Source organism: Melanerpes formicivorus, unplaced genomic scaffold, assembly GCF_026170545.1.
Source record: "Melanerpes formicivorus ecotype bairdi unplaced genomic scaffold, bMelFor1.0.p_v2 SCAF_158, whole genome shotgun sequence".
Lineage (NCBI taxonomy): Eukaryota > Metazoa > Chordata > Aves > Piciformes > Picidae > Melanerpes > Melanerpes formicivorus.
Window position 1 is genome coordinate 705,907 of NW_027142510.1, and position 20,221 is coordinate 726,127.

General features: G+C 65.9%; 1 protein-coding gene across 1 annotated transcript; it reads left to right on the forward strand.

Moving 5' to 3' along the window:
• Positions 1–14,984: 14,984 nt before the first annotated feature.
• Positions 14,985–19,429, forward strand: ADAR (adenosine deaminase RNA specific; the record flags this gene model as incomplete). Its single annotated transcript, XM_068168842.1, has 3 exons — positions 14,985–15,116; positions 15,225–16,232; positions 17,817–19,429. Coding segments are annotated over exons 1-3 (2,753 nt in total), but the record flags the coding sequence as incomplete, so codon positions are not given.
• Between the last annotated feature and the right edge of the window lie 792 nt (positions 19,430–20,221).

The following is a 20,221-nucleotide window of genomic DNA, read 5'->3' on the forward strand; positions in this document are numbered from 1 at the left end:
GGGGACGGGAGGTGACGCCTCGGGCGAGCCCACGCCGCGGCGTCCGGTGGCGGATGGAAAGCCCCACGCTCAATCTCAGGTCTTCACATTTGAAAACAAACCGAAACACAACAAACCACCAAGGGAAAAAAAAAACAAAACCACACAAAACCACCGACGAGTCAGCAGCGCTGCAGCAACGGAGACACCGGAGGGAGAATCTTCCTCCCCTGCGTGCACCCCGCCGGGGAGGTGGGGAGGTGGGGTCCGGGGCGCTCCCTTTGTCCCCTGCCCTGCTCACCACCGCGAAGCCCCCTCTGGGGCAGATGCCAACGTGGTGGTGGAGGTGGAGGCTCCTTGCACAGGCTCTGACCAACGCTGCCCAAGCTCCATCCCAGCTCCTGACCAGGACCCACACCGATCCCACCCCCCACTCCCACCACCTCTCGTTGCTGGGGTGGGTGGCAGCGTCTGGCCGTACCCTGCCCGGGGGAAGGTTCTCCAGAGCCGTGAGTGTTTCTGCCCGGGCAGAACGAGGGAGACTTCTTCTCTCTCTGCTCCTTGGTGTCCCGCTCTGCCTGGAGCCCCCGTGTGGGAGCGGGGCCGCGGGGCCGCCGGCGAGGGGGGCCGGGCAGGGCGGTGGCGGTGGAGGGGCTGCGGGCCAGCCCCTGCGCTGGGGCATTGCTCGGTGCTCACATCGCCGCCTTCCCATGAGCTCGGCCCCCAGCATTTTAGGAAGCCAGGAGGGCTCTGCTCCAGCCCCAGAACTGCCGGCTGGAGAACCCCAGCAGCCTCCAGCCGCCGGCACCGGGATCGGCCGCGCCCCAGCCCCGCCGGCAACGCCGACTCCGCCGGGGGGAGGGGGCGGCAGGGGCTGGCTGGAGGGTGGTGCAGTGGTGGGGGCTGCTTCATCTGTTTAAAACAAAGCCCATGGCCTTCGTGCTGCTTCCGCTGGGTTTGGTGGGGATCGGCAGCACCATCCGGTGCCAGCGCCTGCCAAATCCTGGAATGGGTTGGGTTGGAAGGGAACTTCAAAGCTCATCCAGGCCAACCCCCCCTGCGTCCAGCAGGGACATCCCCAACCAGAGCAGGCTGCTCAGAGCCCCACACAACCTGAGCTGAGCTGGTGCCAGCCAGGGGGCATCTCCCACCTCTCTGAACTACCTGGGCCAGGCTCTGCCCACCCTCAGCAGCACCAATTTCTCCTTCTCTCCACTCTCAATCTCCCTTTTGGAGTCTCAAGCCATCCCCCCCTCCCTTTTGTCCTGGCACAACAGACCCTGCTCCAAAGTCTGTCCCCAGCTTCCCTCTCAGCACTGGAAGGTCTCCAGAAGGTCTCCCTGGAGCCTCCTCCAGGCTGCCCTCCCCCAACTCTCTCAGCCTGGCCTCGTAGAAGAGGCTCCAAAGCTCAGCCCCTCGTGGGCTTTTTCTCCTGTTTTTTGGTGCCAGCATTCAGCTTCCTCAGCTTCCCCTCAGCACCATTTGGCTACTTCAGGAACCAGCCATTTTCTCCCTCTGCTTTCACCATTTCCTCCATTTTCTCCCCCCCCCCATCCCCCTCTGCCAAGTTCAGCCCCGAGGTGGTGGTTGGGGCTCCGCTGGTGGCTTGCACAGAGCCCAGCTCCGGGGGTTGGTGTTTGCTGCTCTCAATGAGAACCCAGCAGAGGCTATTCTGTCTATTTTTAAACAGATGAAGCAACCGTGTAATTACTCCACGATATTAATTACACCTCGCCCAGCAGTGTCAGTAATTGTAATCAAAGTCACTGTGTTACTCCAGGTATACTCAGCCTGTAATCTGCTCCTTTGTAACTCTTCCCCTTCCATAAATAACTGGCGAGGGGTGGGGGGGTGGGGTGAGGGGCGAGGTAGGGGGTCGGTGCATGGAGGCAGGGACGTGCCAGCCCCGTGCCAGCCCCATGCCAGCCCCATGCCCAGAGATTTCGGTGTGAAACCTTCCTTGCTGCTGCTGCTGCTGCTGCTGCTGCTGGTGGGTGGTTTACTCCCCGTGCCCTGCAATTAAAGTTCCACAGAAAACAAGCAGCAGTTAGCGAGGAACACCCAACCCCCCACCAGCCCCAGCCAGCGGCAGGAGGAGGAGGAGGAGGAGGAGGAGGAGGAAGGCTGCAAGGTGACAGCGGGAGGGCTGCAGAATGAGCTCCTGGTGGTGCTGCAGAGGTGGCCGAGTTGAGGCTGTTGGTGGCAGGGAGTGAGCCCTGGTCCTTCCCCGTTGCGTCGAGGGAGGAAGAAGAGGCAGGAGGTGACGGCTGCCAGCCTGCTCTGCTCCTCAGCTCCCGGCAGCCAGGGGCTCTGCCCCTCTTCCAAGCTCTTGGCACTGTGCTGCTGCGGGGGGGGGGGGCAGGATGGATGGGAGAGATTCGCTGCCTTGGCAGCCCCCCAGGATCTGTTCTTAGCCCTGCTGCTGCCCCGCTGTGTGCCTACAGGTGACCTCCCCCCCTGCCCAGCCCTACCTCCCCGGCAGGAGAAGCTTCTGCCTGGCTCCGTGAGGAGGTTTCCAGCACGGCAGCGGAGGAGAGGAGGCAAACCCTGCGAATGAGCCTGAACTGAAGCATCTCCACTGGGCTGTGGGCAGCCAGAAGCTTCCACTCCTCTCCTGGGATCTGGCAGGAGCAAAACCATCAGGTGCAGAGGGGCTGTGCACAGGGAGAGGTGAAGAGATGGATCCTGGGGGGCCAGAGAGCCAGGAGGAAGTCGTCAAGCTCAAGAGCCGATGTCGCCAGCGGGAAGCTCCCTACAGGCTGACGATCAGGGCTGGGAAACCAAACCCAGCGAGCCAAGACCGGGCACTGCCAGCCTGCTGGCACCCGAGGTGCTGAAGGGGAGTGAAGGACCAGCGGCGAGAGCCTCAGGATTGCAACTGGTGCCAGAGGTCCCTGTCCTGAGGGCAGAGCTGCAGCTTCAGCACCGCCTCAGCACCACTTCACCAGGGCTGGTGGCCGCTGGGCTGAGCTGGGGTGGTCCCTGCACCTTGCACCCCACACCCTGCGTCCCCCCAGCCTCGGCCCTGCTCAGCCTACACCCCGATCAACCTCTCTGCGTGGGACCTCGTGGTCCTGGCTCTGCAGCCTACGCTCTGTGCCTTGCACCCTGCATCCGGTGCAGCCCTGCACACCCTTGCACCTCCCGCCCCGAACCCCACGCACCCTGCAGCCCTCACCCCACGCTGCTCCCCGCACCCCCATGTTGCACCCACGCCCCTGCCAGTACTTCTGCACCGGCGCTGCTAGCCCTGACCTGTTGCTCCGACCTGACCGGACCCCACCGAGGCCAGCACCGGGACTAAGCCCCCACCCAGCCCTGCTCCTGGGACCAGGCTGGCAGCGGGGGGAGTCCCCAGCACGGTCCAGCATCTCCTGGTACTGGAGGTGCCAGCCTGGAGCTGCTGCTCTGCTCCCAACAAACGGATCCTGGTCATGAGCTGGAACTTCCCAATCCTGGCAGCTGGCAGGGCTCCGGGAACGGCTCCGGGAACGGCTCCGGGAACGACTCCGCTCAATATCCCCCCCGCGGCCGGTGCTGTCTGCGCCCCCACCCCGGAGATCATCACTTTGGAGCTTGCAGCGATCACGACAAGCGGAGAGAAGAGCTGGGACCAGCCCCCGAGGCGCGGAGGAGAGAAGCACAAGAACCAAACTGCTCCGCAGAGATCAAATCCCAAAGAGTCGCCGACCTCCCTCCCCCTCCCGCGCCAGGACCCCTCCCGCCCCCGCGCACCAAGGGGGCCGAACCCCCGCAGCCCCTCCAGGGCCCCCCGCAGCCCCTCCAGGGCCCCTCCCCCGGCCACAGCCGGTCTCATCTTCTTTTGCCACAGCCTCAGGCTGTGTCCGGTTGGGGTTTTGGGTTGGGGTCTCTTTTTTTCGGGGGGTGGGAGGTTCCTCCCTGCGCTGCCGGCGAGGAACCGTCCCAGAAACCTCTCGGAAAAAAAAAAACCCAACCCCCAACCACATCCTCTGCAACCTCCCAGCCCCTTCTGGCCAGGCTGGGGCAGGGGGGGGAGGGGAAGCTTCGCCCCGGGGGTTTTGCATATATTTGTTTTGAGGTTTGGGTTTTTTTTTTTGCCTCTGTACTGCTCGCTTCGATATATTTTTTTTTTTTTTTGTTTTTAAACAAGAGGGAAAAGCAGAAAAGTTTATTTTAACTACGAAAAAAATATATAGAATTGCTATTATATTCTAAAAAAAAAAAAAAAAGAAAAATAGAAGAAAAAAAAAGGGGGGAAAGGAAAAAAAAAGAGGGAAAGGGGGAAAAGGAAAAAGGGAAAAAGGAGGAAAGGGGAAAAGGAAAAAGGGAAAAAAGGAAAAAGGGAAAAAAGGAAAAAAGGGGAAAAAAGGAAAAAAGGGGGAAAAGGAAAAAAGGAAAATAGAAGGAAAAAGAAAAAAAAAGGGGGAAAAGGGAAAAAAGGAAAATAAAGGAAAAAGGAAAATAAAAGGAAAGAAAAAAGGAAAAGAAAAGGAAAAAGAAAAAAGGGGGGAAAAGGAAAAGAAAGGAAAAAAGGAAAAGAAAAGGAAATAAAAAGGAAAATAAAAGGAAAAATTGAAAAGGGAAAAAAAGGAAAAGGAAAGGAAAAAGGAAAAGAAAAGGAAAAAGAAAAAAGGGGGAAAAAGGAAAAGAAAGGAAAAAAGGAAAATAAAAGGAAAAAAGGGGGGAAAAAGGAAAAAAGGGAAAAAGGAAAATAAAGGAAAAAAAATAAAAGGGAAAAAGGAAAAAAAAGGGAAAAGGAAAATAAAAGGGAAAAAAGGAAAAAAAGGAAAAAGGGGGAAAAAAGGAAAATAAAAGGAAAAAGAAAGAAAAAAAATGGAAAAAAAAGAGAAAAAAAAAGAGAAAAAAAAAGAGAAAAAAGAAAAAAGGAGAAAAAAAACAGAAGGGAAAAAAAAGGTGAAAAGGTTCCTGGAACTTTTCCATGATGGTTTTGTACCTAACCCCCCCCCGCGTGGGGCAGCAGGCAGCTGCCCCCTCCCGCCCCCCCAATGTCTGTTTCTGAGTACAGCTGCTGCTCCTGGTGGGGGGAGAGAGGCCAAGGAGGGGCAGGGAAGGGGCACAGGACCCCAGCAGGAAGTTTCCCCCTTGCTCCTTAGCTTTAATTCCCCTCCCCCCCCCCCCCGAAGGTTTTTGTTCCCATTACCTGCAAGCAGGTCCAGATCCATGCAGCCTGCTGGCACCACAGCTTTGTGTCTCCCTGGGGAAAGTTCTGCCCTCGTCTCTCTCTCCCAAGGTCTGGAAAGCCATCACCCCCCGACCCCACCCCCAGGCTGCCTCCCCCAGGGGAAGGAGGGATTCGGCTCACTGGGCCACAAGCTCTGCCAGAGCCCAAAGTTTCCCCCCAGGACAGAGGCTCTTGGGGAAGGATTGGTGCAGGCTGTGCTGCTCTCCTCCTCCAGACGGACTTCTGGCACAGTTTGGCTCACAGCAGGGCAGGATCCAGCAGGCTTTGATCCAGGGAATGAGCTGTGCCTGGGGAAGGGTGAGGGTGTGAACACCAAGTCGTGGAGCAGGAGCCCAGACAGGGTTGGGTTTGAAGGCACCTTCCAAGCTCCTCCAGCCCAACCCCTCTGCTGCAAGCCAGCAGGGACAGCTCCAACCAACCTGAGCTGGGATGGTGCCAGCCATGGGGGCATCTCCCACCTCTCTGGGCAGCCTGTGCCAGGCTTTCCCCACCCTCAGCAGCATCAATTCCTTCTTTCTCTCCAGTCTGACTCCCTCCCTGGCAAAGCTGCTCTGTGTCTGGCCTGGCAGGGCTGGACCTGGTGGCTTTGCCTCCCTGGCTGTGCTGTGCTGTGCTCCTGGGGACTGCCCAGGAGCAGGCAGGAGGGAGGAGGCTGCTGCTGCTTCTCAGGTCACCACCTCGTTTCTGGGGTGGGGGTAAAGGGCAGCCCTGCCCTGGTGCCTCCACACTCCCATGGGGGAATTGCTCTGAGGGAACACAGCCACAGGGGTGTCCTGCCCCGGGGAGCTGCAGCTTGTGGCTGAGATGCTTTAGGAGGACAAAGCCCTTGAGCAGGAAGGAGAAACACCTTGAGGCTGCAGGGCCTGCTCCAGCTCAGCCTTCCAGCTGCTGTGCTCCTCGTTCCTCTGAGAGCATCTTGCTGCCACCTCCAGCCCCCGAGCTGCTGGGCCTGGTCTCTGCTGGATGAAGGTTTGTGGGCAAAGCAGCCTCAAAATGCTCTTTGAGCAGCCCTGGTGCTGCCTCCTGGCTCCAAGTCTGGGAACCAGCAGCACCTCCAGGACCAATTCCTGCTGCTTTTGTCCGGAGAAAGCCTCAAAGCCTCACGCTGCCTCTGCCCCACCTGAGTCTCAGTCACTGCTGTGCTGTCATCCTTCTCACCACTGTCACTGCTGAGGCTCTGCTGATCCTCCCAGGCCACTTAAACCCAAGTAGAGTCAGATCGCAGCAGCAGGCAGCTGCCAGGAGCTCCAGCGGCTCCTTGATGGCCTCTAGACTTGAAGTCCCAGGTGGGGTTCCCTGGGGCTCCTCCTGCCCAGCACCTCTTGGGTGGCTCCGAGCCGCTGGCACCAGCTGGGGTTGCTGCAGGGAAGGGGAAGGTGCTGCCGGGAGGCTCTGCCCTGAGCCCAGCCTCTCTCCTCCTGGCTCTGGCCTCCCTCCTCAAAGGGAGGGCTTGGGGGGGCGCCGAAAGGGCGAGGTAAAGCCGCTCCATGGGATCAGTTCTTTGCCCCATGGGATGAGCCACCTCGGAGCCCCACCGGGCACCGGGCACGGCCCTGGCACCGCCCGCCCGGCTGGCTGCCCTTGGGCCGGGGGGCTCCGGTGCTGCGGGACGCGCGTCCAGCTCCGCTCCTTCTTCTTGCCCGAAGTGTTCTTCCCCTCGCTGAGGTCTCAGCGCACCCCCGAGCTGCCGCCGTACCTTCTCTGCGGTCAGGATGCGACCTTCCCCCCCCCTCACCGGAGCTCACATCCTCCTCCGCCTCCTGCCGACCGGATCCCCTCGGCTGGGGCCGGGGAGAGGGAGGGGAAGGGAGCAGGGGGCCGCCCCCCCGCAGCGCTGCCATAATCCCGAGCTGTACCCAGAAACAGGCATGTTCGACACTTATGGCTTTAACCTGTTCACTGTAAAAAGTGCCTTGGACTTTACTCCGCAGAGGTCAGTTCCTATCACTATTTACCTGTGCGCCGTGCGAGGTCGCAGCTCTGTGTATGGTTACACAAATATAGGACACCGCCGACAGCTGCTCCTGCCTCAGAGCCTCTCTCCCGCTCCCCCTGCTGGGGCTGGGGGTCTGCTCGGGGAGGGGAGTGGGGGGGTTGGGTCTGGTCCGTGGGGTCGGGGAGGTTGGGATCTCGGTGGTGGGGCTGGTGGTGATGGGATCTGCTTGGTGGGGTTGGGGTTGGTGAGGTTGGGATTGGTGGGGTTGGGACCTGGGTGGCGGGGTTGGGACCTGGGTGGTGAGGTTGGGATCTGGGTGGTGGTGCTGGGATCTGGTTGGTCATGTTGGGATCTGGTTGATGGGGTTGGGATCTGGTTATTAGGGTTGGGGGGATTGGGATCTGGTTGGTGGTGTTGGGGGTGATGGGATCTGGTTGGTGGGGTTGGGATCTGGTTGTTGGTGGTGATTGCCTCCTTGGAAGAGACTTCAAGACTGAGTCCAAGCAGAAGCCAGCCCTGGTCCTGGCACTCCCAGCCCTTGCCAGAAGCCCCTCCCCAGCTCCCCCAGAGCCCCTTCAGGTACTGGAAGCCTGCTCTGAGGTCTCCCTTGGAGGCTTCTCTTCTCCAGGCTGAACAGCCCCAGCTCTCCCAGCCTGTCCCCATGGCAGAGGTGCTGCTGCCCTCTGATCATCTCCCCTCTGATCACCTCCCCTGGCCCTGCTCCAACAGGTCCAGGTCCTCCTTGTGCTGGGGGCCCCAGAGCTGGACACAGCACTGCAGGTGGGGGCTGAGCAGAGCAGAGCAGAGGAGCAGAATCCTCTCCCTCCTCCTGCTGGCCTCACTGCTTTGGATGCAGCCCATCAGAGCTGGGCTGCTCCCCCCTGGGGCTGGGTTCATCTTTTCACCTCTGCAGAGGGGGAGGAGGGAAGCAGCCTGGGTGCAAAGGGCACCGAAACGACTTCCCCGGGGGGCAGCAAGAGAAGCTGGAGCTGCTCTGGCTGAGCGCTGCTGAAGCCAAGGGACCCCTCCAAAGCCTCCCTCAGAGCCTGGCAACGCTGTGCCTCCAGCTCTGGCTCACTCCACCAAGCGACCTGGGGGAGCAGCTGGCCCAGGATGGACCCCCCCAGGAGGATGCCAACAGGCACAGCCCTCCCCCTGAGCTTAGCCAGCGCTGGGTGTCGCAGGGCCAGCGGAGGAGGAGGAGGAGGAGGAGGAGGCAGGGGGGGTGTTGTGCAGTGCCTGAATCATGATGAATTGATAAATTGGGCTCTTTATGGGGTTGAGCTAATACCTGGAAAGCCTAAAAATACCTCCAGCAGCCTGGGGGGGACTCTTTGGAGGGTGATTAAAAGCCTCCCAGCTTCGTTCCAGGCATTAGTGGCTTAGTTGCAGCAGAGCCCCACAGCGGCTGACCTCCTGCTGCTGCCCAGGGAGCCCCCGGGGCAGAATTGGTTTAATCTTTGCATGTGCCACCAAATCTCTTTTGATTAACAGACCTGGCGATTAAGGCTTCCCTGAGCAGGAGGAGAATCTGTCCTCTGCCTCCCTGTGACCCTTTGGCCATCCCTTCCCCAGCCCAGGGTGGTGCCAAACCCTTTGGTGCAAGGCCTTTGATGTCCCTTCAGCAAGGCAGAAGGCAAACAGCAGAGGAGGAAGGTCGCTGACAGCAGAGCTGAGCTCCTTTCTGTTTGAGATGTGAGAGGATTTGGGGGGTGAAATAGGGAGCAGCTCCGCAGCCAGGCACGGCACAGAGACCCCTGGCATGGTCCCATCCAAGCCCCTCCAAGTGGCTCAGGGTGTGACAGAACCCTGGGACGGGTTGGGCTTGGAGGGAGTCTCAAAGCTCCTCCAGCTCCATGGGGCAGGGACGGCTGCCTCCCACCAGCCCAACCTGCTCAAGGCCTCTTCCAGCCTGGCTTCGAACACCTCCGAGGAAGAGACATCCGCAGCCGCTGGCTCTCCTGCTTCCTGCTCTTGCTGCCTGGCAGGAGGTGGAGCTGGAGGTGGCCTCGGATCCCAGGTGCTGCGAGAGGAGGCAGCGCCAGCCCCGCACCGCTCCCTGCGGCTCCCTCCGGAACACGGAGCCGGCGCTGGCTCGGGGCCGGGGAGGATGCTGCCGGCTCCGAAGCTGGCACTGAGCATCGGTGGAGAGCAACAGGTTTCTGTACTAATTAAAGAGGAATCAATTAGGCTGCAAGATATTCAGCCACCTGGTGCTGCTGACTATTTTTTCCCTCCTCCTTCTCTCTCTCTCTCTCTTTTCTTCCCCCCTCCTTAATGCGCTGCTGCTGCCTCCAGGGAAGCCATGAAAGCAGCAAGACACGTTCCAGTTTCTGGCTCTCTTTGAGATGATAAGGGGAAGGGGGGGGGAAAAAAAAGCCACCGAAGCAGCGCTGCTCGGGAGGAAATCTGTGCAGGGCAACCAATTGAAGTGCTGCTCATGTCCCCGAGATCTGCAGCCGGCAGCTCCGGTGCCATCCATCCATCACTGCCCCCGAGCCGCCCGCCCGCCCTCCCTCCCGCCTCGCCGGCAGCGCCGCCGCTGCCGCTGGCAGCTGCTTGGAGCTGCCTGAAAAGGGGAGAGGAAAAAAAAAAACCCAAAGAATTCACAGCCTAGAAAGCAGAAAGGAGAAGGGAGAAAAAAATGGTGAAGGAGGTGGGGAAAAAAAGATCCTGTGGGAGGCACAAAGGAGCCCTGCATGTGAGGAAGCCCTTCAGAGCCTCGGCTGTGCCAGGCTTCCCCCTGCGAGCTGCGAGCTGCTCCACCGCGGGGAGGGCTCCCTGTGCCCAGCAGCACCCACGGCAAGAGGAGGGAGGGAGAGCCCCCAGCAGCCCTCCTCCTCCCCCCACCCCCGGGGCTTGCTGAGCGCTGACCTTGAGGAGTGTGGGGGTCACAGGGACGACCCCCTGCCCCTCCCCACCCCGGCAAGAGCAGTGTGTGGGGGAAATAGGGCACAGGAGTGGTGGTGAGGCTGGGGAGTGTCCTCCTGTGGAGGCTTTCAAGCCCCGCCTGGATGTGTCGCTGTGTGACCTGCCCCCGGGGGGGGACCCTGCTCAGGTCCCTTCTGACCTCCCCAGAGCCTCTGGGAGTGGCAGGGGAGAGCTCTGCCCGGGGATGCCATCAACCCTCGGGTCGAAGCTTTCTTCCTCCAGAGGAGGAGGGGCTGTGAAATCCTCTCACCTCCTCCTGAGCACACTCCAAAGCCCTCCTGCAGATAAATCAGATCTCAGATTAAATATGAAAGGGAACAGCAAAGGGCAGGAGGGGGGAACCTGGGCTTGGGTGGCAATGTAAAGGTCACAGGAGCTGGAGTTAATGCCATGGTCAACTGGCAGCTCTCAGGAAGCTCCTTGGCTCCTGGCATTAGGGAGGATTCATTAACCTAACTGCAGCAGGCAGGGCAGCAGAGCTGCAGCTCCCTCCTCGCTGGTCCTCCCCCACTGAACGAGCCCTGAGAGGTGCTGGGCAGCTCAGGACCTGCCTTGGGGTCCCCCCCTGCCACCCTGCAGCGATGCTTTGGCCATCACCCAAGAGAGGCCAAGGCACCAAGGGAGAGGTTGGAGCCAGGAGCAACCCTGCCCCGGGGTGGGAGCTGCTGGACCTCTCCCAGGCCCCCTGGGAGCTGCTGGAGCTGGGAGGGTCTCTTCCAGCCTGGTCCCACCACGGCCTCCTGGTGTGGGAGAGACTCTCACAGTGCTGCCAAGAACCTTGAGGAGCACCCAAGGTGAGGTCAGACAGGGACCCCTGAGCAACCCCCTCCGGGCCCAAGATGACCTTTGCAGGTCCCGCTCCAGCCCTTCCAAGAGGCTGTGCTGCCTTCAGACCGAGGATGGATGACCCCCTGGAGCAGCCAGGGGCTGTGCTCATGTGGCACCCCCTTGGCAGCAGGCAGCTGCCTGCCTGCCTCCTCTCTCTCTTCCCAGGGTACCTTCTGTACCAGCCAGGATCCAACCACTGCTGCTGCTGCTGCTGCTTCCCCCAGCTGCAGCTGCCGTGGGAGTCACCACCGTGCCAGCTCCTTCCCCTGCTGCTGCTGTGCCAGCCCCACCTTGCCTTCCCCTTGCCCTGCTCCACGGTGGCTCAGGGCTGAGGGGGAAGGCCCTGGCACCTCACCCTGGCACCCCTGGAGCACGCTGATACCAAAGGGGGATAAGGGTGGCACGGACAGGGGTGCCAGGAGGCGCAGCAGAGCTTCCCCCTGCCCCCTCCCCTTCTTCTCTGCTCCTCTCCAGATGAGTGACTGCTGCTGGCACCTGGCAGGGCTGGCACCTGGCAGGGCTGGCACGGCAGCTGCTGGGGCTGCACCCAAGCTCAGGGCTCCCTCCTTCAGCAGGGGGTGAGGAACCTCGGCCGAAATGATCCCCCGGGCAGCTCAGCTGCTCCCTCAGCCCCGGGGGGAGAAGAAGGGAGGAGCAGAGAGGGGGACAAAGGAGGTGGGGGGAAAAAAATCATCTCGCTGGCACCAGCAGCTCCTGCAGTGCCCAGGCTGGAGCGGGGGGATGGGGGTGGAGGGGGGGGTGGGCTCTGCCGTGGCACCAGCTGCAGGAAAACATCTACCGGAGGAGAATGAGAGGAATCCTCCCCTCCGAGGGGAGGTTTCCCAGCCCGGCGTCTGCAGCCGGGCACAGCGAAGCGCAAGGTTGGCACTGCCCCGCGCCTGAGGAGCTTGAGAAGCGCTTGGTGGGCACCGAACCCTGCCCCCGGCCCCCCTTGGCGGCAGGAGGGCAGAGCTCGTCCCTCAGGGGGCGGGGAGGGAGGGTGGTGGTCGCGGAGCTGCCCTCCGGGGTTAAGCGAAACCAGCAGCACAGAACTGCAGCCCCGGGAGAGCAAAGCGCAGGTCCCCCCCGCGGCGAGGCCATCAGCTCCGGATCGCCCCGGGAGGAAGAGGCCAGGGAGAGAGCTCCGCGGAGCACAGCGGCTGCGAGCGAAGCGCTGCGGAACAATGGCCCCGGCCGGGGGCTGGCGGCGGAGGAGGAGGGGGCGTCGGGGGCGGGAGCTCAGCTGCCCGCTGGGTTTCATTCTCCTCCTCCTCCTTCCAGCACGGGGAAGGGGTCGAAACAAAGCCGGAGAGGACTCCTGGGGCTCCCGCGGCCGGCGCCGGAGGTTGGGCGAATGCTGCCACCGCGCGGGGGAAGCCTCCGCCGGAGCCCCGCGGTCGGCCCCGGGGGAGCCCCCGGAGAGGGGCAGGAGGGAAGCCTCCAGCTCGCCCTTAGCTCACCCCGAGCTGGGGGCAGGAGGAGGGGGGTGTCCCTCCCGCCCCCTCCATCCTCCCCCGGGATGATCGAAGCGTGGAGGAGCCCTGCGAGACCTTCAGCCCAGCCCCACGGTGGCCACCAGACCCTGGCCCCACGGTGGCCACCAGACCCTGGCCCCACGGTGGCCACCAGACCCTGGCCCCACCGTGGCCACCAGACCCTGGCCCCACGGTGGCCACCAGACCCTGCTCCCCCCGCCCGGGGGCCGTGGCCGCAGGCTCCTTGCGCACCTCCGGGGCTGAGGACTCCACCACCTCCCTGGGCAGCCTCTGCCGCTCCCTGACCACTCCTGCCGGGCAGGAATTGCTCCTCACGGCCAACCCGGACCTCCCCCGGGGCAACTTGAGGCCATTTCCCCTCTTCCTTGGCAGAAGACCCCCAACACCCCCCCCCCAGCCCCCCGGCCCCCAGCCTCAGGGAGCTGCAGAGAGCAGGGAGGTCTCCCTCAGCCTCCCCACCCCCCAGAGCTCCCTCAGCTGCTCTTCCCCAGCCCCTTCCCCACCTTCCTTGCCCTTCTCTGCCCCCTCTCCACCCCCTCAGCTTCCTCTTGGCAGCGAGGAGCCCAACCCTGCCCCCCAGGATGGCAGCTGTGCCCCCCCCAGCGCCCAGCCCCGGGGGGCAACAATCCCTGCCCTGCCCCTGCCGCCCCCTGCCCCCTGCCCCTGCTGCCCCCTGCCAGGCTGCCCCCTGCCAGGCTGCCGCTGCCCCCTGCTGCCCCCTGCCCCTGCCGCCCCCCTGCCCCTGCTGCCCCCTGCCAGGCTGTCGCTGCCCCTGCTGCCCCCTGCCCCTGCTGCCCCCTGCCCCTGCTGCCCCCTGCCAGGCTGCCGCTGCCCCTGCTGCCCCCTGCCCCTGCCGCCCCCTGCCCCTGCTGCCCCCTGCCCGGCTGCCCCCTGCCCCTGCCGCCCCCTGCCAGGCTGCCCCCTGCCCGGCTGCCCCCTGCCCCTGCCGCCCCCTGCCCCTGCTGCCCCCTGCCAGGCTGTCGCTGCCCCTGCCGCCCCCTGCCCCTGCTGCCCCCTGCCCCTGCTGCCCCCTGCCAGGCTGCCCCCTGCCCCTGCTGCCCCCTGCCAGGCTGCCCCCTGCCCCTGCTGCCCCCTGCCAGGCTGCCGCTGCCCTTCTGGGCCCTCTGGGTACCCCCTGGCCCCCCCCGGGCTCCTCTCCAGCTGCCGTCGGCCAACACCCCCAAGCCCTTCTCTGCCCCCCGGCCTGGAGCCACGGGGCAGGGGGGGGGCAGCGCCGCGGGGGGGGGGGGAGGGGAGGTGGTCGAGGGGGGGCGGGGGGGGGAGGTCGCGCCCCCCTCCCCCCCCCCCCCCCAAATCCTTCTAGGAAGGAAGCTGTGCCCATTGCAGCCGGTGGGAGGGGGCTGCTTTGAGGAGGGGGGCGGGGAGGGGGGGGGGGGTCTCCTCCTCACGGCAAACAATCCGCCCCCCCCCCCCCAGCCCTACACTGAAATCAAAGTGGGGAAGGGGCAACTCCCCCTCCTCCCCCCCCCCAACAAAAAAAGGCAAAATAAAGACAACAGAGGAAGCAAAACCGCACAAAAAACACCAACCCCCCCCCCAAAAAAAAGCCAACCCCCCCCCCCCGAACCCAGAAATCAGCTCAGCCCCCCCCAGCCCCCAGCACCCCCCTGGGGGGCTCAGCCCCAGCTCCCCCCCAGCCCTCAGCATCCTCCTGGGGGGCTCAGCTCATCCCCAGCCCCCAGCCCCCTCCTGGGGGGCTCAGCTCATCCCCAGCCCCCCCCCAGCACCTCCCTGGGGGGCTCAGCTCAGCCCCCCCCCAGCCCCCAGCCCCCTCCTGGGGGGCTCAGCCCCAGCCCCCCCCAGCCTTCAGCACCCTCCTGGGGGGCTCAGCTCAGCCCCCCCCAGCCCTCAGCATCCTCCTGGGGGGCTCAGCTCAGCCCCCCCAGCCCTCAGCATCCTCCTGGGGGGCTCAGCTCAGCCCCCCCCAGCCCCCAGCCCCATCCTGGGGGGCTCAGCCCCAGCCCCCCCCCACCCCCAGCACCCTCCTGGGGGGCTCAGCCCGGCCCCCCCCAGCCCCCAGCCCCCTCCTGGGGGCTCAGCTCAGCCCCCCCCAGCCCTCAGCCCCCTCCTGGGGGGCTCAGCTCAGCCCCCCCCAGCCCTCAGCCCCCTCCTGGGGGCTCAGCTCAGCCCCCCCCAGCCCTCAGCCCCCTCCTGGGGGGCTCAGCTCAGCCCCCCCCAGCCCTCAGCCCCCTCCTGGGGGCTCAGCTCAGCCCCCCCCAGCCCTCAGCACCCTCCTGGGGGGCTCAGCTCAGCCCCCCCCAGCCCCCTCCTGGGGGGCTCAGCCCCAGCCCCCCCCAGCCTCCCCCGGGGGGGCTCAGCTCAGCCCTCCCCAGCCCTCAGCACCTCCCTGGGGGGCTCAGCCCCAGCCCCCCCCAGCCCTCAGCATCCCCCTGGGGGGCTCAGCCCCCCCTGGATGTTTCCTCCCCCCCCGCCTGTCCCTGCCCCCCCCCCAGCTGGGTGCCCCCCGCAGCCCTGCCGGTGCTGCCCGCAGTGCCTCTGCCGCTGCCCCCCCCCCCGCCCGGAGGCACCGGGAGGCTCTGCGGCCCTCTCCCGCTCCCGGAGCCTCCCTCCTGTGTGTGTCCCCCGCCCCCCCCCCCCCCGGTCAAACATGGCGGCCGCGCTCCCTGCCGGCCAAGATGGCGGCGGCCGCGCGGCCCCGCGCGCGCGTGGCGCGCCGCCGCGCATGACGTCATCACCCCGCGCCGTCCCCCTCGCGGCACGAGACGGCGGCAGCGAAGGGGTAAGGGGGCGCGGGAAGGGGGGGGGGGGGAGAGGGGAGGGGGAGCGGAGCGGCGGCGGCCGCCGGGGGAGGGCTGGGACCGGTTCGGTTCGGTTCGGTTCCGCTCAGGGCCTCTGCCCGCCCTGGGAGCCTGGGTCCCGCCGGGCGCTGGGGCAGCGCCGGTTGGGCGGAGCGGAGCGGAGCCGAGCCGCTGCCCCGGTGCGGTTCCCGCCGGGCCTGGCGGCGCGGGAGGGGATGGGGACGGGGACGCGCCGGGAGCAGGCCGCGGATCGGTCTCCGGCCTTGGGCGGCCTACGGGGGGCGCGTCCCGGCTGTGTGCCGGCAGCCCTGAGGCGCGGGGGAGCGGCCGGGCGGGCAGCGCCCTCCCGTGTGCGCCCGGCGGCGCCGAGCAAAGTCCCCGCGCCGGAGCCGCTCAGCATCCCCGAGCCCGGCGCGGAGCCGCTCAGCATCCCCGAGCCCGGTGCGGAGCCGCTCAGCATCCCCGAGCCCGGTGCGGAGCCGCTCAGTGTCGGTGCGGAGCCGCTCAGTGTCGGTGCGGAGCCGCTCAGGATCTCCGAGCCCGGTGCGGAGCCGCTCAGCCTCCCCGCTCCGTTCCGCGGCGTCCCCGCAGGACCCCTCGGGAGGCCTCCCCCGCTGGGTCCCGGTGCGCTCGGGCGCCGCCGGCGGTGCCGCCGTGTCCCGGGGGTCCTGCCCCGCTCCTTGGCCTCTCTTGGCCTTCCCCTCCCAACCCGGGGGGCCGCAGTCACACCGCCCCACACCCCTCCTCCCCCCGCTGCTGTCCCGGTGCCAGCCGCGGCCCGGGGCTGTAAGTCACCGCAGGCACCGGGGCCGGAGCTTCGCTTTTGCCGGTGCGGACCCCGGCGCGGAGGCTCTGAGCGCTCCCGGAGGCCCGGCCGGCCCCCGAAACCCTGCCCCCGGGCCGGGAGGCGGCGCCGGGGCGGGGCGAGGAGTCTCTTAACGGGAACCGAAACCGAAAGGCAGCTTGCGGCCATCTTGCCCGGGGCACCGGCGAGGGGCAGCGCTGCCGGGCGCCGCCTCCCCTCCCGGGGCATGTTCGGACCGCCCGGGCGGTGCTGGTGGAGCCTCCCAGCAGCAGGGCGCTCGGATGAGGCCGAGGTAAGAGCTCGTCCGGAGCGCCTGGGTCTCGTTTCCTCCCCCTCCCCTTCCCCTCCTGCGCGGCTCAGGGAGTCACTTTCCGAACGAATTCGCCGAGCAGGAGGGCAGGGGGCGGGGGGAAGGAGGGGAACCCCCTCGCCGCGGAGCCCTCCTCTGCCAGGGCTGCTGAAGGAAGCGGTGGTGGTGGTGATGGGTGGCGGCGGCAGCAGCACCTGGGTGCACTTGGAGGCTCTTAACCATCGCTGCTTTAATGAAAGGGAAATGGAGAAGCCGGCCCTGGGGAGCTCGGTGGAGATAAGAAGCTGCATGGAGATGAGGCTGGGGCTGGAAAATAAACCAAACTCTGCTCTCCTGTAGCTCCTCTGAGCTGGGGAGGTTGCTGGGCAGCAGCTGGGATGTGACCCAGCAGCAGCTATCAGTTGCATGCTTGGAGCCTCTCAGCCAAACCCCAGGCGGGGCTGCAGGCTGGGGGGCAGCCAGGTGGAGAGGGAGCTGGGGGGGAGAGGTGGAGAGCAGCTGAACAGGAGCCAGCAGTGTGCCCAGGGTGGTCAACAAGGCCAAGGGCAGCCTGGGCCTGGGTCAGGAGGAGTGGAAGCAGGAGCAGGGAGCTCATCCTGCCCTGTGCTCAGCGCTGCTGAGGCCCGCAGCTGGAGTCCTGTGTCCAGCTCTGGGCTCCTCAGGGCAGGAAAGAGGTTGGAGCTGCTGGAAGGTGTCCAGAGAAGGGCAAGAAAGCTGGGAGGGGTCTGGGGGCACAGCCCTGTGCCCAGATGGTAGGAGCCCACCTAGAGACCATGAGGTCCAAGCATAGATGATGGGAGCCCAACCACAGGTCAGGGGAAACCACCTAGAGAGGATGAGGTCCACCTGGAGATGGCAGGAGTCCACCCAGAGACCATGAGGTCCAACCACAGCCCATGGGAGCCCAACCAGCGCTGCCTGGGTGCTGGCTGTGCCCTGGCAGCAGGGAGCTGCCTGAGCTGAGTCCCTGCCCCTCCGTGGTGCTGTGCCAGCGGCTCCCTGCCCCTCCGTGGTGCTGTGCCAGGGGCTCCCTGCCCCTCCGTGGTGCTGTGCCAGCGGCTCCCTGCCCCTCTGGTGCTGTGCCAGCGGCTCCCTGCCCCTCCGTGGTGCTGTGCCAGCTGCTCCCTGCCCCTCCGTGGTGCTGTGCCAGGGGCTCCCTGCCCCTCCGTGGTGCTGTGCCAGCGGCTCCCTGCCCCTCTGGTGCTGTGCCAGCGGCTCCCTGCCCCTCCCGTGGTGCTGTGCCAGCTGCTCCCTGCCCCTCTGGTGCTGTGCCAGGGGCTCCCTGCCCCTCCGTGGTGCTGTGCCAGGGGCTCCCTGCCCCTCTGGTGCTGTGCCAGGGGCTCCCTGCCCCTCCGTGGTGCTGTGCCAGGGGCTCCCTGCCCCTCCGTGGTGCTGTGCCCGCTGCTCCCTGCCCCTCTGGTGCTGTGCCAGGGGCTCCCTGCCCCTCCGTGGTGCTGTGCCAGGGGCTCCCTGCCCCTCCGTGGTGCTGTGCCAGCTGCTCCCTGCCCCTCCGTGGTGCTGTGCCAATGGCTTCTGAGCTCTCTTTGTTTTCTCTCCCCCTGGCAGGTGCTGGCCTGGCACAGGAGGGCACAGAGAGGACCTCCGCTCCCCCCTCGCGGCCCTGGGCTGCCCTACGAGCGCTGGCACCCGCCCCAGGCTCTGCCCTCCGCTGGTCCAGCCCCTGCCACCACCACCCCAGAGCCCCCTCAGGGGTCCTTAGCCTCCCTGGTCCCCTGCAGGGAGCTAACCAGGGCTCCTTTCTGCCCCAGCAGCTGCCGGCGGAGCAGGACGCCGAAGCCTTCGGGACGCGGGGAGCAGAGCGGAGCCCCCGGGGCCGCGGCTGCCGCCCAGCCCGGCTGGGGCAGAGGGCAGAGGGCCCCCAGCGAGAGGGCAGAGGCCTCAGCGCCCCCACAGCCAGCTCAGCACCACCCAGAGAGGGACCCTGAGCCTGAGCCCGTCAGGTTGGACTTCCAGAGGCTGTCCCTGGCCGGCCGAGGCTTGGAGCAGGAGCTGCTGAGCCTCTTGGGGCGGCTGGGGCCGGGCAGGAGCTGCACCGTTCATGACCTCACCAGGAGGCTGCAGGCCCCGAAGAAGGTGGTCAACAGCTGCCTCTACAAGCTGCTGAGGGAGGGCAAGCTGCGGAGGGCCGAGGGGACGCCGCCGCTGTGGAGCAGCAGCAGCAGCAGCAGCAGCAGCAGCAGCAGCAGCAGCCCCGGCGGGGAGCGGAGCCCAGGCGGGGCCGCGGCGCGGCTCCGGCGGCAGGGCAGAGCCCCCAGCCCCAACCCCAGCCCCCAGCCCAGGATGGCTGAGACCAAGGAGAAGATCTGCAACTACCTGTTCAGCGTGGAGGAGTCCACGGCCCTCAACCTGGCCAAGCAGATCGGCTTCTCGCGGGCCAAGGAGGTCAGCGCCTTCCTGGGGGCGCTGGAGAAGCTGGGGGACGTCCGCAAAGCAGAACACCAACCCCCCCCGCTGGGCCCCTCACCTGCGCAAGAGGGAGAGGATGCAGAACTGCGGCTGCAGGGCAGCGCCGAGCCCGGGGCGCCCCCAGGCGGGGCTGGCCCCTGCCCCTCGCCCCCCCCCGCGCCCAGGAGGCTGCTGCCGGAACCACCGGCACCACCCCGGCAGCACCGGCACCACCACCGGCACCACCACCGGCACCACCGGCATCACCACCGGCATCACCACCACCACCGGTGCCAGCGGTGCCAGCATCGCCTCGCCGGCACCCAGCGCCTCGCAGGGCGCCCTGGAGAACGGGCAGCGCCCGGCGGGGCAGGAGCAGGGGCAGGGGCAGGGCCAGGGGCAGGGGCAGGGCCAGGGGCAGGGGCAGGGGCAGGGGCAGGAGCAGGGCCAGGGGCAGGGGCAGGGCGATGCCAGCCTGCCCGCGGAGCCCCAGCCCCAGCTGCCCCCTCCTGGGCGGCTACGGCAGCCCCAGAGGACGCCAAGTGGGCCACGGACGACATCCCCGAGGACCTGAACAGCATCGGGGGGCGGCAGCCCGGCGCGGCCGAGGCCATCATGGGCTGCCCGGCCGAGGCCCCCTGCACCCCCCTGGAGAAGCTGCTGGCCTGCCAGGACAAGAACCCTGTCAGTGGCCTCACCGAGTACTCCCAGTTCACCTCCCAGCACTGCGAGTTCGACCTGCTGGAGCAGAGCGGACCCTCCCACGAGCCCAGGTGAGAGGCAGCCGCCGGGGAGGGGGCTCCAGGGAGGCCTCAGAGCCTGCAGGGGGGCAGGGGAGCAAGCTCTGGGGGTGCCCAACACAAGAGGAGAGGATCCCGAGGGCTGCAGAGCTGCTGCTCTGGAAACAGGCTGGAAAAGTTGGGGCTGAGGAGAGAAGGCTCCAAGGAGACCTTAGAGCTGCAGTTCCAGATCTGAAGAGGGCAAGGGGGAAGCTGTGTCCAAGCTCTGGGGCCCCCAGCACAAGAGGAGAGGGTGCAGAGGGCTGCAGAGCCTCTGCTGTGGGGCAGGCTGGGAGAGTTGGGGCTGAAAATGCTCCAGGGAGGCCTTAGAGCTGTGGTTCCAGATCTGAAGGGGGGCAGGGGGGAAGCTCTGGGGGTGCCCAGCACAAGAGGGGAGGATCCAGGGGAGCCAATGGAGATGCTCAGAGGGCTCTGGACAGTTTGGGCTGAAAGGCTCCAGGAAACCTTAGAGCTGCAGTTCCAGATCTGAAGAAGGGGCAGGGGGCAAGCTCTGGGGCCCCCAGCACGAGAGGAGAGGATCCAGAGGGCTGCAGAGCCTCTGCTGTGGGGCAGGCTGGGAGAGTTTGGGCTGAAAAGGCTCCAGGGAGACCTCAGAGCTGCGGTTCCAGATCTGAAGGGGGGCAGGGGGGAAGCTGTGTCCAGTTCTGGGGCCCCCAGAGCAAGAGGAGAGGGTCCAGAGGGGGCCATGAAGATGCTCAGGGGGCTGCAGAGCCTCTGCTGTGGGGCAGGCTGGGAGAGCTGGGGCTGAGAAGGCTCCAGGCAGAC